The 18,514-nt window shown below is 43.2% G+C and overlaps 1 protein-coding gene across 2 annotated transcripts in view; it reads right to left on the bottom strand.

Annotated features, from left to right (window-relative positions):
- CTTNBP2NL (CTTNBP2 N-terminal like) overlaps positions 1–18,514 on the bottom strand; it is an 80,515-nt gene that overhangs the window by 27,573 nt on the left and 34,428 nt on the right. For both annotated transcript variants that reach the window (XM_056558282.1, XM_056558283.1), the window contains exon 2: positions 12,085–12,192. In XM_056558282.1, coding sequence (XP_056414257.1) covers positions 12,085–12,183 — 99 coding nt within the window. In that variant the 5' untranslated portion in view covers positions 12,184–12,192. The remainder of the gene's footprint in view (positions 1–12,084; positions 12,193–18,514) is intronic.

Below are 18,514 nucleotides of genomic sequence, written 5' to 3'. Positions count from 1 at the left end.
TGACCAAAATACTACATGTGACCCCAGCTTTTGAGTCTCATTTATAGAATAATGGTGCAACATATAAATAGTACTTACTGTGTAGAATGAACATATCAAATGCACAAGTAACTGCCAATTAAGATTTTCCTAGGAAATTAGAATGTTACTCAATGGTGCCTTATGTTTTACAGTTTCCAAAATTCTGAAATAAATGCGGTTGACATTTTTGGAGAATACATCTTTTTTTTTACCAGACTGCCTTAAAGGGGTACTCCCCTGCTCAGCTTTTGGAACAAACTGTCCCGAATGCTGGAGCCGGCACCAGGAGCTCGTGACATCATAGCCACACCCCTCATGATGTCACACCCTGCCCCCTCAATGCAAGTCTATAGGAGGGGGCGTGACAGCCGTCACGCCCCCTCCCATAGACTTGCATTGAGGGGGCAGAGCTTGACAGCATGAGGGGGGCATGGCTATGAAGTCATGAGCTCTGGTGCCGGCTCGAGAGTTGGGAACAGTTTGTTCCAAACGCTGAGCAGCGGATTACCCCTTTAATGCTTGTATTTAGTCTACTAGAAAAGTCAACGTGTGGCTAAGAGGTTACTTCAAGATTATGATGGGACATCAGAAGCCAACACCGGCTCAGTGTGTGCAGCACATGGCAAGGCAGAGAGACTCATTGAGCGATTTCTCCTGTGGCTTACACCCATATTCCTAGTGGAATGCCACTGGAAACAGCCTCAACAGTCTGTATGAGAGCTAAATAAAATAATGCCTGCCATTTAGGATGTATACAACCCCTATCGCAGAAATGGTTTAGAAAGCTCTTCACAAGGAAGCTGGCTCTTGGGAGCAAAACATTATCTGCAACGGCAAAATACAGAGAAAAGGAGCCCAATGTTACAGTAGCTGAAGTGGGCTAAAAGCCAGTGCTGTATGAAAGACGTTCTGTGCCTGGAAATGTCATTGCAGCCTGTATAAGAGCAGCCTTTATGATACTAGGCGTAGTAAACAGGAAAGAGCGCGGGGAGTAGGGGCCTGGGAGAGTTCAGCGAGACAAACCTGGCATGGGGGAGGTATATTATCAGTCCTTGATAACACTCATTGCTCTAAAAACTGCGGATTTATAGGCAAGTATAGAACTAGAAATATTTAAAGTATTCATAACTCGTAGTGATGGCATAAGGGTTTTAGGTTTGGAAGGGTTTAGAAGAAAGCAGAAGGTGGCCAGCAGTCAAATAAGTCTTCCAATTTATTGGAGAATCAAACAGTCACATAAGAGTGACAAGTACAAATAAGAACATGCCACGGGTGCAATGAAACACTAGACATGATGCGTTTCAAGTCGCGAGTCCTATTCTGAAGAAGAGTCATGTGACTCTAAACGCGTCAAGTCTACTGTTTCTCTGCTCCCTTTGCATGTTCTTATTTGTACGTATTACTTGTATGTTACTTGATTTGATTCCCCGATAAATCTGAACACATATTTGACACCTGATCCCCTGCTTACTTTCTTCTATTTCTTTCTAGTTTGGAGTTCCAGCCATGCAGTGGACTACTATTACCGTTTTGACAGTAAAGGTTTGTTTAAATTTGCCAAGTACCCTATCTTTGTTGTGTACATTGGCATACTGGCAGAGCTGTATGTTGTCGTATACTGCTGCATACCTAAGCAGTGCCCATTCAGTTAAAAAGGGACCAAACGTAGTCTTCTAATCCTTTGTACTCCTGCAAAATTACAATAGACTGTCAGTCAGAAATGGACGCAATGTAGTCACTAGTAGACTACATTCAGTATTTTAAACTGAATGGATGCAGTTTAGGTAGGTGGCAGTATACATTGACATACAGTTATGCCAGTATAGCCAAGTATACAGAAAACTAAGAGCACTAAGGTTATGCTCACATCTGCGCTGGAGGTGTTAGGTCAGCTTGACACTGTATCAGTCATATGATTGATCATCTGACAGAGAAGAACAAAATAAAGATGTGAACATGACCTTAATGCATGCTGCTAACTAGAGATGAGTGAACTTACAGTAAATGCGATTCGTCACGAACTTCTCGGCTCGGCGCTGGCTGACTTTTCCTGCATAAATTAGTTCAGCTTTCAGGTGCTCCTGTGGGTTGGAAAAGGTGGATACAGTCCTAGGAGACTCTTTCCTAGGACTGTATCCACCTTTTCCAGCCTACCGGAAAGCTGAACTAATTTATGCAGGAAAAGTCAGCAACCGCCAAGCTGAGAAGTTCGTGAGGAATCGAATTTACTGTAAGTTCGCTCATCTCTACTGCTGATTTAGTAGATCTTTTTCTGCCGCAGATCTTGCATCCACTGCAAAATCTGCAAGTGTTACATACGGTACATTGTCAAGAATTTTACTTTTATGGAATTGCAAAGTAGAAAGTCTACTATGGAAATCCCCAACATTTCTTCTCAGAATTTATTAGCTGTGTGGGAATGGGGTTTTGTAAACCCTAGATTATGTACTGTACGTTTCTTGTGTGCAGAGACAGTCTTGCTGCTGTGTTTGCTAGAGAATGAAGGAGACTGTACAAACAGAAGAATGGCTTACATTTAAGGAAGAAATCTGACGAATAATGCAATATCAGTGGGATGTGAAAAGATTAGTGGATCACTCGGGGTGGGGGGGTCACATTTTGAAAATGGGTTGTCTCATCTTTAAGTATTACTAGCAGTGTACCCGGTGTTGCCTGGTCTCCCTACCTAAACCTTGTGGGAGAGGAAAAGTACGGTAACAATGACACCAGGTGGGGCTGGGCTTTGGTGAAGATATTGTAGGCCAAAAGAAGAAGGAGCGTGGCTTGCAAGCTGGACCTACTCAGATGCAGAGCCTGTGGAGTAAGATGGGGATAAACTGATGAAAAGGTCTGTGATGTGGGTATATTGGGCAAAAATGGGGTTTTAACGCTTGAGCTGAAGAAAAAAATAAAAAATGTCCTGCAAGAGCTGGACCCCTCACCAGGAGATGCAGAGCTTGTAATAAAATTACGGGGTGCATCAACAGGGGAATAGATGCCCACGACAAGGAAATAATTCTACCTCTGTACAAATCACTAGTCAGACCACACATAGAATACTGTGTACAGTACTGGGCACCAGTGTACAAGAAAGATATAGTGGAGCTGGAGAGGATTCAAAGACGGGCAACCAGGGTGATACGGGGAATGGGAGGACTACAGTACCCAGAAAGCTTATCAATATTGGGGTTATTTAGTTTAGAAAAAAGAAGGCTTAGGGGCGACCTAATAACTATGTATAAATATATCAGGGGACCTTACAGCAATCTCTCCCATGATCTATTTATACCCAGGACTGTATCTATAACAAGGGGGCAATCTCTACATCTAGAGGAAAGAAGGTTTCTACACCAGCACAGACGGGGGTTCTTTACTGTAAGAGCAGTGAGACTGTGGAACTATGGAAGGAGGAGGTCATGGGGAACTCTAAAATAATTTAAAAGGGGTCTAGATGCATTTTTGGAGAGTAAGAACATTGCTGGTTGTGTATATTAGAATTATAGGGACAGAAGGTTGGTCCAGGGATTTATTCTGATGCCATATTTGGAGTCGGGAAGGAATTTTTACCTCCAGTATGAGGATTTTTTGCCTTCCTCTGAATTAACTCAGTAGGGACTCATTAGGGTTATAGGTTGAACTTGATAACCTTATGAGCTATGTTACTAATGTAAGGTACCATAAGTCCCTTGCATGGGACTTTAGAAAAAAGAAAAAAACAGAATATTTTATAGTTGTTTTTATGTGTGTTGTATTATCTAATACTAATTAGGGGGGTACAAGGGCCCTGTACACCCCCTATTTAATTTATCATTGTATATTAATAAATATGTTAAACCAAATATCTGATATTTGAGCCCCATTTTTTCGTGTAACATATTTGCCCCATTTTTACACTTTAGGTATAAGTGTTTGTTGGGTTGCTCAGGTCTTTAGTGTCGGTTAGACAGACAGGAGCCTCTCCATATTATCTTTAATTTACAAATCTGTTTAACTTTCTGGAGCCAGTTGATAAAATTTTTTTTCCTGGATAACCCTTTTAATAGTCATTTTGTGCAGTCTGCCTCCTGTTTAATAAGATATTACTACAATCCTGTCCTATAATAATAATGAGGGGACCCGCCTAGGTGCCTGAACTGAAGATGATAACAGGTGAACCGGACCACAGCTCGGAGACACATATGTAGGGCTAAAAAAAAAAAAAAAAAAAAAATATATATATTGAGCTATTGGTCTCTTAAAGTAAACCGACACTTTCTATAGAAAGTTCATATAGAAAGCTGCATTAAAAACAGGGGGAAAATAGCAGTTATTCTACCTGTGGCCTTTCCTGACTTGTCTGTTTCAGTAAATACCGTACTTGGATCCCTTATGCAACAATTGTTGACAATCTTTCTTATGGTACTGTATTGTGCCATTCCGGTTATTCTTGCTAGAAGTGTATAAATTGCCAATTGGGTGTTACTAGCTAAGAGCAAGTCCCTATATTGTTTGTCCGACATGGGCAACTTTGATGGGCAACACCCAGTGGGCTATTTGGTAAGAACAGAGGAATGGTCCCGCACAGTGCGAGAAGAATTGTTATTTCATGGGGAATATAAGGGTTTACTAAATCAGACCAGTCAGGAGAGACTACAGGTGCTCTTTAAAGTAATCTAACAATGACATGTAGGGCCATAGGAAAAAAAAAATGTCATGCCTAGTGCAGGTCTGGAAGGGTACAGTATGACAGAGTGGTCCACAGTACACCAAATAGAATAACTGCATCATGCACATACCCTGAAGCCTATACACATTAACTGTACTGTATTGTGTTGCATACATTATGTGTGATCCGAAGTAAAATTCTCAAGACATGGCATGTTTAAAGAGTACCCATCATCAAGCAAACTCACCTAAACTACCTTCCACTATGTTCCATAGCTACACCTAACATTCCCCCTGCCCTTAAAAACGGGCACTCATTAAAACAAATTTTTGCTATTGCAATCCTTATTAGAGATGAGCGAACTTACAGTAAATTTGATTCATCACGAACTTCTCGGCTCGGCAGTTGATGACTTATCCTGCATAAATTAGTTCAGCTTTCAGGTGCTCCCGTGAGCTGGAAAAGGTGGATACAGTCCTAGGAGACTCTTTCCTAGGACTGTATCCACCTTTTCCAGCCCACCGGAGCACCTGAAAGCTGAACTAATTTATGCAGGATAAGTCATCAACTGCCGAGCCGAGAAGTTCGTGATGAATCAAATTTACTGCAAGTTCGCTCATCTCTAATCCTTATGGTATATATATATATAAAAAAAAAATCTTTCTAATATACTTTGTTAAAAAAAAAGTTTTCTACGTTTTATTTGTGGTTAAAAAAGCTGCCACTAGATGTCTCTCTACTTGTCCAGAGCACCCCCCCATCTTTTGCACAGACTTTGGACTCCTGTTGGCCAGGCAGAATTCCAAACACAGGAAATACAGTCTGGAGTGCTGAGGGGGAGGGGGGGGGCAGGAAGATGTGGGCTTGCCCTAGGAGGCCCTATATCACTGAAGCCTGCTGGGGGACCGCTTCTGCCCTCACTTCACGCTTTTTGGCCGATTAAGTGGGCTTGTTAGCACCATGTGGAGTCTTGTAAATGAAGGAGACCGAGAAACAGCGAAGGAAGAAGCTGCAGGCTGTCCGGGAGAAGGTGAGACCACAGAGATATGAGGGAGATCGATCCTCTGTGCTGGTGTGAGCGGGCAGCATAGTTTTCAATGTGCTCTCCGCAAACTTCTTCCACAGCTGTGTCACATGATAGGCTGCAATGTCTGGAGGTCCATAGTCTGCAGTCCACTGCTCTACAGTGTATACAAACATAAAAAATTATAATAATCTGGCCCCAACCGGCTGGCTGATTGACAGGCACAGAGTTCAGACTTATGCCAGGCCAGCATGAGTCCGAACTCTATGAGAGACTTACGGCCAGGACATGTAGAGACCCCCCTAGTGGTCAGTTTTTAAAAGTAAAATTAAATATATAAATATTCATTTTTGTTAATCACAAGGTACTGGAAAGTTGTTTCTAATACATTGATTAACAAAATATCAAAAGTTTTTGTGATGACACGTACTCTTTAAATTCTTTCAAGAGATTTGGGAAACTACAATTTGTCATTACATCAAATTTACAACTACACACTTAGCAGTAGGTTACCTGTTCATGGGTAACTAAATAAGCCACATGACTTGAAGGTTACTACTAGAACACAAGCATGGCCATGTTTGAATATTATCATAATAGTGCTTTATCGATTACCTCATAAATCCATTAAGACAACTTCTAACAAGGTACTCCTGTGTAATGGACAACAATAATACCTGTAACATTCATAGGCTATTATATTGGAAAATTAAACAAAATTCTAAATGTACTTTCGGAATGAAACAAAGATAAAAATTACAATAATAAATAATACGTATACATGCAAAGTTTCTTAAACCCCATCGCATAACAAATCTCACATCTTGCTTGAAAGTCTCACAAATCTTTTCTGGTATTTGGGAAACTATAATTATTTCATATATATTTAAAAAATTATAATTTATACACACACACACACACACATATATATATAATATATAATATATATATATATATATATATATATATATATATATATATATATATATATATATATATATATATATATATATCGTAAACATATCCCACAGCACTCCAAATTTTAGTGAACAAAAAAACGTTTCTGGCTTTAGCTGTGAGGGGATGGCCCCGGCCGTCCATCTCCGCCTGTCAATCCCTTCTCAGTGGTCTTCAATCTGCGGACCTCCAGATGTTGCAAAACTACAACTCCCAGCATGCCCGGGAGATGTAGTATTGCAACATCTGGAGGTCCGCAGGTTGAAGACCACTGACTGAAGGGATTGACGGGGGGGGGGGGGGGGGGTTGATTTATTTCCCACCCTAGGCTTATAGTCGAGTCAATAACTTTTCCTGGGTTTTTGGGGTGAAATTAGGGGCCTCGGCTTATATTCGGGACAGCTTATACTTGAGTATATACGGTAGCAATCAATATGTGCAAAACAAATGAAAAATATACATGTGGTATATATCAAGGTTAATAACATCAATAATCGTGCAATAGTATATGTGAACTAGAAGCTCAGAGGACATTTGACTACAGAGCACAGAAATGAAAAACAGACATCTCAGTTTTGCTGAACTGGTCTTTGTGGCTTTTTCCTGGCGGCCCGTCACTTCTGCTGCTGGCCACAGCTCCAGATGCTGATGAAATCATTGCCTCGCACACTAAACACTTCCTATTCTGCGGCTGCTTCCCTCATCCTCCCTTCATAGTCTGTTTCAAGGCATATACAAAACAAAAAAATAAATCAAAACACACACACCAGAATACAAGAGATCAAATACCTACTACAAGTTTGTTAATCATCTTTAACCCCTTAGTGACCGCCTTAAGTCTTTAAACGGCGGTCACTAATGGGCTTTACGCCAGGCTGTCATCTTTAAACAGCGGCAGCCTGATTGCTATTTACGGGCCCCTTGTGCCGGGAAAGCAGGAGTCATTCTAACAGCCGGGACCCTGCACCGACTGCTAGGAGCAGAGAATCCTCCCTTTATGTCAGTAAACCCATTACATGCCGCAGTTAAAACATGACCCCTGGCGTGAAACAGAACTGAAGGGCTCTCTTACCTATTGAAGAAGTCTATGATGGGATTGCGAGGTTTGGACTGGTCTCCATGGCAGTTGGGGTCTGTCCGCCATGGATGAGTGTCATGACAAGCCTGCTATGCAGAAAGCAGACCGACAAAACAACTACAGCAGAAATGCAGTTTATTATACACAGCAGTAGTGAAAAGTATTATATAATAGATCATTAGACTGCTGGTAAGAGTCTCCTAGTAGGGCTAGTCTACTTCTTTGCACCGAAATTTACTTTCAAAGAAGCAAGCAGTGATAACATGTAGGGATATAAAGGATGTCTCAGACGGAATACTATATTAACAAACAAATAATGCCTAAAGGAATAGAAAGTACTCTATCCAGCAACTACGAGAAATGGCTCAGGCACCACTGACTGAAGGGTCACTGTGGCGGATCACAACACAGGGCGAAGACAAACTGTTTCTAACAAGTGGATTGGAATATTTACTGTTCTGAGCCCTTATTAAGGCATTTACATCAGCTCAGAGGTTTAATCTTGGCACACGAGCCTTTTAGAGTCCTGGCAAAGAGCTCAGAGCTTGGCTGTGCTTCTGTAAATGGCCCATATTGGGAAGTCAAATCCTACAATAGCGTGCACATAGCATGTGGGTAGGTCAGGCTTACTGGGATGTATTCTATCAAGACCTAAACTATCTACACAGAACCGCGGTGCCGCTTCACTGCATGTCCACACACAACCCCAGGCAAAGGTATAATGGTCTTGGAAATTGTTCAAATACATGAAAATACCACAGGAGGAAATGCACAGTTTTCAAAAGACGGGCGACAGAATTAACCCCTAAAATAAGGACAAGTGGAATAGTTTAAAGGGGTACTTCGGCCCTAATACATCCTATCCCCTATCCAAAAGGATAGAGGATAAGATGTCTGGTCGCTGGGGGCCTGTTTGCTGGGGACCCCCGCAATCTGTCATTCCGCACCAACCTTTGCGAGCTCTCCGCAGCACTGGAGGCTCCAAATGTGTAGCGTGACTACCACGAGGCTGGAGTATCATGACGTCACGACTCCACCCTGTGTGACTTCACGTCCCGCCTCCTCAATGAAAGGCAGTCACGCCCCCTCCCATAGACTTGCATTGAGGGGGCGGGGGCGTAATGTCACACGGGGGCGGAGGCGGGACGTCACGATACTCCGGCCCAGTGGCTGTCACGCCTTACACTCAGCCTCCAGCACTGCGGAGAGCTCACACAGGTTGGTGCAGAATAACAGATTGCAGGGGGGGATAAGATGTGTTCGGGTTGGAGTACCCCTTGTCTTCAGTTTAGTTTTTTTGCAGATCATGTGTAACAGAGTATCACTCCTAAAGTGAGCTCCTCATTAACTCCATGTGGAAACCTTACATCGGACAGCACAACTCAAAAGGTAACTTTAGTGGGTGCCAGGCTATAGTGGTACACCTCAAAGCCACAAAATAGTCAGAGTCTACAGAGAATAATTGGTACACCATATGTGGGTAGTTTTTTTCAATTAAAGTTTTATCATCTATGTGCAGTAAAATAATGTCATAGAAAGAAGGAGCCACAACAATTCTGTACAGTGGGTGGCTGTGTAGCTCCAGGGGAGATAGCAAAAACTGTGAACTAGGACCTGGCAGAGGCCAGCGTGTCCTGACCATGGCGACATGAAACAGTTTGATGCTCCTTTATCACGATAACACGGCTGCGCCATTTCAGAGAAATCATAGCTGTAACTTCGATCGGGGACAGGGGCCACAAACCAGAGTTCCTTTGGCTCAGGTTCACAGATTTCTCAATAGAGGCAAACATATTGACAGGGCTGGCTGATCACGGGGATGACTTGGATGTCCCATTCCTGGCCTCTTTTTCTGAAATGACACAGCCATTCCGAGTGAATCATGGAAAAGCAGTAGGGTCCCCTTTTTTTCATTCTTCAGTGTGCAGAAAATGTATGGGATGATGCTCTCACTCCAAATGTCTTTGGCTCAGCATGACGTTCCCTGGATATTGAACATGTTTCTTTGCCAGATTTCTAAACTTTATAGGTTTCTCATCACTTTTCCTCTCTCTCACATATCCTGGAAGTGCTTGACTGTTTCATGAGCAGCGAATTTCTTGACAACATTTCGAACTGTTTAAGCTTAGATGCTAATTATCTTTGGACATCGGGGAAGATTTATCAAAACCTGTGCACAGGAAAAGCTGACCAGTTTATAGTCAATGTTTCTTCTGTACAGGTTTTGATGGATCTCTCTCATAGTTTTGTATCCTTCAGACTGCTAGTTCATGGTGATGTTCAGGTAGCTCGTCTTCATCACTGACAGAACGGGGAATAAAACTGGTCTATTTAAGCATCAACGCCACCATTGAAAGGCTTATAAAAAGTCATGTGAGTGCAGACAAATCCTTCCTAATCAATCACAGGTTAATCTGATTTTGTCCTTTCATTCAAACAGAGCACAGGGGCCAGTTATGTCTTGGAATTTAATTCAGTATCTTTTCTTTTCCCAATTGTTTATTTTCAAAATTTTTGTGTCGTGTTCTTTTTTGTATCAAAGGAAAGGAGTTTATTGACATCAAAGCACAGGGGTGTGGAAATGTAAAAAAAAAAAAAACTACTTGTCCAAGGGACTAAAACGGAGCAGGATCTACTTGTCCCTAATAAAAATCCACCTGTCCTGGTACAAAATAATTTTAACCCAAATAGTAGGTAAATAAGGTCTTTTATCAATAAAAACTTCATAGGCAGACCAGTATGTCACCCCATTAGGGGGATAGGGTCCCTGATAAGTAAGTCTGCCCCATTAATGGAATACTGCAGTGCAAAATAACTTATCCTGACTGCTGGGAAACCCCTCCCCCCGGTCTTTTGTAAGCGGCCCCAGCAGGAATGGGGGCTTGTTCACATGACGCACTGACCGACATGCACCCCACCCATGTATCCCATAGATACATGGAGGGGGCATTTCAGCAGCAGTGTCATGCAGGGACGGAACATTCCCTTCATGCCGTCTGCTGGGGCCTCATACAAGAGGGGGGGGTTGTCCCAGCAGTCAGACCCCCACGATCTATCACTTATGGGGATAAGTTATTTTGCACTACAGTATTCCTTTAAGTAGGTAGTCCCGCTTCAGGTAGGTATGTCCCTATATCAGGTAGGGTTAAACAGATTTATGTTTATAATTGTAAAAGCAACTGAATGAGAAATTGTCAGCCAATTACAAAAGGTACACTATATTAAAAGTTTTATCTGGTGACAGGTACTCTTTAATGTTGACCCCAACTTGAGCACTGACCTGTGGGATGGTGGATGTAGGGGAGGGTATGAATCCTTACAAATGTTATCTGAAGTAAAGGGAACAGAATGCCCAACTTCTTTCTGGCCCCTATATCAGGAAATGACAACACTTCTGATTTATTTATCTTGGTACTACCAAGATTAAAAGGGTTTTCCCATTTGTGAGGTCAAATTGCCAAGATGTCACTTACTGTTTTCATGTGAGTTTAACTGTTGGAACTCAGCCAACCCTTTGAAAAGAGCTTCAGCAAAGTCCTTGATTCCCTTCACAGTGCTGCTCTCAGCACCCAGTGTACAAGGAATTACACCACACAGTTCTCCGCACCCCCCCCCCCCCCCCACAAAAAATAAAAATAAAAAAATATTTTTTAGCACGCTCTCTCCCTACTCTGTGTCAAGTAACCTAGAAGATCCCATAATGTAAGTCTATGGGGCTGTCCGGGTCTCACCTCTCACCCCACTTGTTCTAGGCATTGGTTGGGTTCTGAACACCTCAACTGATAACATCTGTTGATATGTCTCCATAACAGGTACGCCTCAATGCATTGGGCAAAAAAGATATTATTGTTGCAGTTGCACATAGAGATAGAAATGCTCGACACTGCTAATGCAATAGGTAAGCCGCCTTTACTTCCTACACACCTGTAGTCCACATATGCAAGAATATATACTGTACAACCGGTTGTGCTCACTGTACAACAGATGCAGAAACAGTTTAAATCCGTTGTCTTGCTAGTCTTTCTATATTCAATCATAGAGGAGACATAACATAACATAGTGCAGCGGGTAGGAGACAGATCAGTATGTGTCTGGGCGACGGGCCGTTTCATGCTATCTTAGCACTTCATCAGGCACAATGAAGCAACAACATTCACTAATCTGTCTCTTTCCCCTGCACTGTATGTGAAGTGCTCTCTATGACTGAATAAAGAATGTCAAGCAAGACAATGTTTGGCGAGTGCCCTGTAGATTTTTTCCATATGAACAGATATTAATATTTTTAGCTTTGTATGTTTCAATGTGATGTCTTCATGGGTAAAGCTATGCAAGCTCAATGAGCTGTAGCATAGAACTTACCTTTATTGCCTCGATCACAAGCTCCCTGGCTTCCAGCTCCCCTTCTAAAATGCTCAGCAGTGTCAGCAATTCTGGTTTGCTGAGTTTTTCTAGATTCATTGTGTCCCCCTAAAAAGGAAGAACATATAAAATTAGATGGTGTGCTTATAAAACATCAATTGCAAAAAAAAAAATTTTTTTCTGGCATAAAAAAAAAAAAAAAAAAAAAAAGTGAATGGTTTGGAGCTATTGACTGGTCCCAGCACATAGGCCCCTTTTATTATCCTTATCTGTGGCGGCGAACATACAAATGTATAAGTAAAACAAGTGCCCGTTCTTCTGTTTACAATGCCTGTTCTATTTGGTTACAGTGCTGCGACAGCAGGTTAGTTGGCATTGCAAGCGGCAGAGCATTATGCTGCGCACTGGGGCCAGGAGCGAGCGCTTGCTATGAAAACTACGACACAAAAGTGATGGGCACCGCTAATTAATTCACTGTGGGTGCAGACACAGTTGTCAAAAATAGACAATTCCAAGGAAAAGAAAAATGCACACCAACCACTGTATGTTTATAAATTGAACTACATTTTTATTGAAAAAAACAAGGGGGGAGGGGGGGGGGAGGTACAGACCCCATTAAAACCATACGAAAAAAAAAAAAAAATCATAGAGCCTAGGAATGTAAACCCCTCTCTGTCCCCTGACTCGTGTAAATAAGCAAATAAGGTGAATCCATATATGCACACCAGAACCTCAAATATAGCAGCAATGAATATAAGAACTGAATCCCTATAAAGAGTGCCTAGTGCACCCAATCTAATGACCTATCAACATGTACCAAAGCACTGCTAGTGAAGATGAAATACCTGTATGAAATGTAGGACTAAAGTCCCTAGTGACCCCCAAAACAAAGGGGTAATAAGACCTAGAAACAGTGTGATGAAGATGGGCTCTGGCTGCAAAGAGTGATGTAATGATAAGGTAAGCAATAAAAACATAAGGACAGTTTCACCCATAGTCAGGGGACCGGCTTGCTCCACGTGTTCCGCCACACCTAGCGGTGGCTTCCTCAAACTAGTCGCCTGCAGCGCCGGTGATGTGAAGAAAACTGTCTCCTGGTGCTGCGGGCCACAAGAACTCTCTCCTGATGGCCCCAGTATGCTGCGATTACATCACCGGCACTGCAGGCGGCTAGTTTTCATAGCAAGTGCTCCCTCCTGGCCCCAGTGCACAGCGTAATGCTCTGCCGCTTGCTGTGATACTAACCCCCTGTGACGGCACTGTAACCTAATAGAATAGGAAAACAGGCACTTTATAAGGAAAATAAACGGGCCTATGTGCTGGGACCAATCACACAGCGGTCCTAGCGATGACCTACAGGAGACAGGCGTGGCGGCCGAGGGCCATAGCCACATTATAGATCAGCTTCATAAGACTGTTGCTGGCTGTCTTATGAAGCATTTTTTTAGCCTGATAAAAAGCTGCTAGAAAGCAGTAAAAGGTATACCTGGAGAGTAATTCTAAAGAACTTTGTTACCCTGTGATTAGTTTATGGCGGTACAAATTCGTGACAGTTGCGCTTTCAACATAAATGGAAACCATGACATTGTGCAGGATACAGGTAAATCCCCAAATGCTTCTAACCATGTTGGCTTAAAAGGGTTTATTTCATGGCAAGAATAGAGCTGGATGCATTATTATTCCTGCCATGTGATGGCATTGGTGAGTGCTTATGGTAAAATCTGAAGAAATGGTCGTCTCCCAACAGATAGCTGATCTATAATGACGTAAGAAAAGGACAATGTAGACCACTTCCTGTTGACTATCAGCAGCTTTTGTTGGCACAAACAGACTTGGCAGATGCCGACTAAAGGCAGATTTCTGATCTACTGTGTTGCATTTTTATCAGTCTTTGTCATCTTATTTACCGTATTTTTCACCATATAAGACACACTTTCTTCCCCAAAACTGTGGGGGGGGAGATGGGGGGGAAGTTGGTGCGTCTTATATGGCGAATACACACCTATCGGGTCGGTCCCTGCGGCCATCAACAGCCGGGACCCACGGCTAATACAGGACATCACCGATCGCGGTGATGCCCTGTATTAACCCTTCAGACGCGGCGATCAAAGCTGACCACCGCGTCTGAAGCGAAAGTGACAGTAACCTGGCTGCTCAGTCGGGCTGTTCGGGACCACCACAGTGAAATCGCTGCGTCCCGAACAGCTTACAGGACACCGGGAGGGACCTTACCTGCCTCCTCGGTGTCTGCTCCGTGCCGGGATCCCCTGCATGGTGGCACTCTCCTTCGACGTCATCACGCCGTCGCGCATGCTGTCCCGTCATCCAATAGGAGCGACGTGCGTAGCGACGTGATGACGGCGACGGAGAGAGTGGATCCCGGGGAAGACGTCCGGAGCTTCGGGGACACCCCGGGGACGCGGCGACAGCGATGGAGCGACATCCAGGGCAGCGGTGACTGGTGCGGAGCGGCGGGGACACGCGAGTACTACCTCCTATCCAGTGGTCTTGAACCTGCGGACCTCCAGATGTTGCAAAACTACAACTCCCAGCATGCCCAGACAGCCGTTGGCTGTCCGGGCATGCTGGGAGTTGTAGTTTTGCAACATCTGGAGGTCCACAGGTTGAAGATCACTGTTGGGTGCAGAATCTCTTTTTTCTAGATTTTGCACCTTTAAAATTGGGTCTTATAGGGCGAAAAATACAGTATAATTTTTCATGTATATAAATTTGTAATGTTATTTATACCAAATGACAGGTATGCATGCTGTCAACGGAAGCCCAGACCAGACTGCAGGGAGAGTTATTAAGGATATAGGAATACTGTATGTTGTTACCTTTAGCATCAGTAGGAGCAAGGACAACTGTCTTAGGCTCTGTTCACATCTGTTCCGTCAGGTTTCCATTGCTTTGACAGTTAGAAAATATGGTCTGTTTGGTGTATGGATTGATTGATGGAAAGAACAGCAGCGCTGTTCTTGCCATGAAACAAACCATACACCAAACAGACCATATTAAATATCCATGGGATCTGTCAAAGCTGTCATGGCTCCTTTAAGAGAGGAAGCCACGACGCTAATGTGAATAGTAAGATTGTTTGCTTTCTATACGTTGTTGGGGGGTTAGGAGTCTGCATGTCTCCCAGCTGGATGTCTTCTATTCATTGTCAAGTGGCTGCATGTTCTTTTAACCATTCATTTATTATTAGATTGTGTTCTGTGCTGAAAGCAGTTAGTTCATATTTGTGGTTGTTTTACATGCAAAATTATTGTTCTGTTCAGTACGTCCGACCAGAAAGTGGATTTCTAATAGGAATCTTGCTTCGGCTTTGATTTTCTGCCACTTTCTCACTTGTCATGTAGACATCTGTGAATAGCACTGTTTCTTCTATTGTGTATGACTTTCCTGTATCCCTGCTAAGTAGATAAGTGTATACATTGCTTCCTTGGGAATACCTAGAAAAGCCAAGGAAGAAAAGCAGAATGATTCCCGTATGCCGGTCTCAGGTGGTAGATTGTGGGAATGGGCAGTGAGTCTATTCTGCATGCAACTAATTTGGTTACCCATATGAGTGCCCATTAACGTTGCTATACCCTAGAGGAGTATTTTTAAAGATAGAACTCTTTTGTATTTATGTGATTAGGTGTGTGTGTGTGTGTATATATATATATGTGTGTATGTTTTGAACTAATTGTATGAAATACTTTAGTCTTCGAATAGTTGAATGTGCTGACAAAATCACACAAATTATCAATGGAAATCAAATGTATCAATCCATGGAGGTCTGGATATGGAGTCACACTCAAAATCAAAGTGGAAAACCACACTACAGGCTGATCCAACTTTGATGTAATGTCCTTAAAACAAGTCAAAATGAGGCTCAGTAGTGTGTGGCCTCCACCTGCCCATATGACCTCCCTACAATGCTTGGGCATGCTCCTAATGAGGTGGCGGTGAGATGGTCTCCTGAGGGATGTCCTACCAGACCTGGACTAAAGCATCCGCCAACTCCTGGACACAGTCTGTGGTGCAATGCGGCGTTGGTAGATGGAGCGAGATATGATGTACCAGATGTACTGAATCGGATTCAGGTATGGGGAACAGGTGGGCTAGTCCATAGCATCAATACCTTCCTCTTGCAGGAACTGCGGACACACTCCAGCCACATGAGGTCAAGCATTGTCTTACATTAGGAGGAACCCAGGGCCAACCGCACCAGCATATGGTCTCACAGGGGGTCTGAGGATCTCATCTCTGTACCTAATGGCTACCTCTGGCAAGCACATGGAGGGCTGTGCGGCCCCCCAAAGAAATTCCAGCCCACACCATTACTGACCCACCGCCAAACCGGTCATGCTGGCGAATTTGCCAATTTTTTGTTCTCTGGCAAACGCCCTGCATGGTGTTGAGCTATAAGCACAACCCCAACCTGTGGATGTAGGTTCCTCATAACACCCTCATTGAGTCTGTTTCTGACCATTTGAGTGGACACAAACATTTGTGGCCTTCTGGATGTCATTTTGAAGGGCTCTGGCAGTGCTCCTCCTGCTCCTCCTTGCACAAAGGCGGAGGTAGCGATCCTGCTGCTGGGTTGTTGCCCTCCTACAGCCTCCTCCACGTCTCCTGGTAGCGCCTCCATGCTCTGGACACTACGCTGACAGACACAGCAAACATTCTTGCCACAGCTCGCATTGATGGGCTATCCTGGATTAGCTGCACTACCTGAGCCACTTGTGTGGGTTGTAGACTCCGTCTCATGCTACCACTAGAGTGAAAGCACCGCTAGCATTCAAAAGTGACCAAAACATCAGCAAGGAAGCCTAGGAACTGAGAAGTGGTCTGTGGTCACCACCTGCAGAACCACTCCTTAATTGGGGGGTGTCTTGCTAATGGTCTATAATTTCCACCTGTTGTCTGTTCCATATGCACAACGGCATGTGAAATTGATTGTCAATCAGTGTTGCTTCCTGAGTGGACAGTGTGATTTCACAGAAGTGTGATTGACTTGGAGTTACATTGTGTTGTTTAAGGGTTCCCTTTATTGTTTTGAGCTGTGTATGTAAAAAAAAAAAAAAAAATTTATATATTATATATATATATATATATATATATATATATATATATATATATATATATATACACATATACATATATACATATATATATAAATATATAAAATGTGTGTGTTATACACGTACAGCTCTTTACCTTTTTGGTGCCTTTTCAGACAGCAGTTGTGAATGATTAAACATTAAACCTCTTGGGGCTTGACAGGGTCAGGAATGTCGCCACATTAATTCTGTGGCCTCAGGCATTAGACTCCATTTACAAAGACATTGGTGTTTTGTGTGCCTGCAGCAAGCCAAGTCTACAGAAGAAAAAAGTTGGTCCTAGTAGAAACAAGAGGAAGCACAGATCGGGAGCTCTCTGATGAGGAGTCGTCTACATTCTGCTTGTATAAACTTGTGCGCATCATACCACTTATTCTGGTTTAATACTTTTGAGATTAAATAGAATGTACTTTTATCTTCGTGATACAAAACTTCATGTCAGAAGTCCTGATCAGTGGGGGTCTCGCTGCCGAGTCCACCACTGATATAAGACTTTCACTCCATACTCTGCATGCCCAGCTTTATTTGCTTCGGTCCCTTTATTCTTGCAATCAGCAGCCAGACCCCCATTGATCAAAACTCACTTCTCATATGTCTCTTTTGACATGTGGTAAATTGTGTGAAAACTTAGGAAAACTTTAGAACTTTATTTACTGAGATCTTCACTAATATTAAAGGGGTACTCCTTTTATATTAACTGGTGCCAGAAAGTTAAACAGATTTGTAAATGACTTCTATTAAAAAATATTAATCCTTCCAGTACTTATCAGCTGCTTTATGCTCCAGAGGAGGTTGTGTAGTTATTTCCAGTCTGTCCACAGTGCTCTCTGCTGCCACCTCTGTGTCTGTGTCAGGTACTGTCCAGAGCAGGAACAAATCCCCATAGCAAACCACTCCTGCCCCAGACACAAAGGTGACAGCAGAGAGCACGGTGGTCAGACTGGAAAGACTGAATGGAACAGCGGTAGGGCTGGGCGGTATACCGGTTCCTACCGAATTTTTTTGGGCTGCACGATATGAATTTTCCCCCATACCGCAATACCGGTTGGGCCCCTCCCCCTCAGGAATGTATTATCAGCCCAGCGCAGCGCTGTCACCACATCGGAGAACTAATCCTATGTTACCCGCCAGCACTGTTCTGCCCCCCCAATTAATGATCAGCCCAGCAGGCTACTACTCACATATGTCACCCGCACTGCAATCCTCCTCTTTGTTGGGGGCCGCCGGGCGCTGGAACTCTATACTGTACACCAGTGGTCTCCAACCTGCAGACCTCCAGATGTTGCAAAACTACAACTCCCAGCATGCCTGGACAGCCA

Source organism: Hyla sarda, chromosome 2, assembly GCF_029499605.1.
Source record: "Hyla sarda isolate aHylSar1 chromosome 2, aHylSar1.hap1, whole genome shotgun sequence".
NCBI classification, from domain to species: Eukaryota; Metazoa; Chordata; class Amphibia; order Anura; family Hylidae; genus Hyla; species Hyla sarda.
The sequence above is the reverse complement of the archived record's forward strand: the minus strand, read 5'-3'. Positions and strand labels throughout refer to the sequence as shown.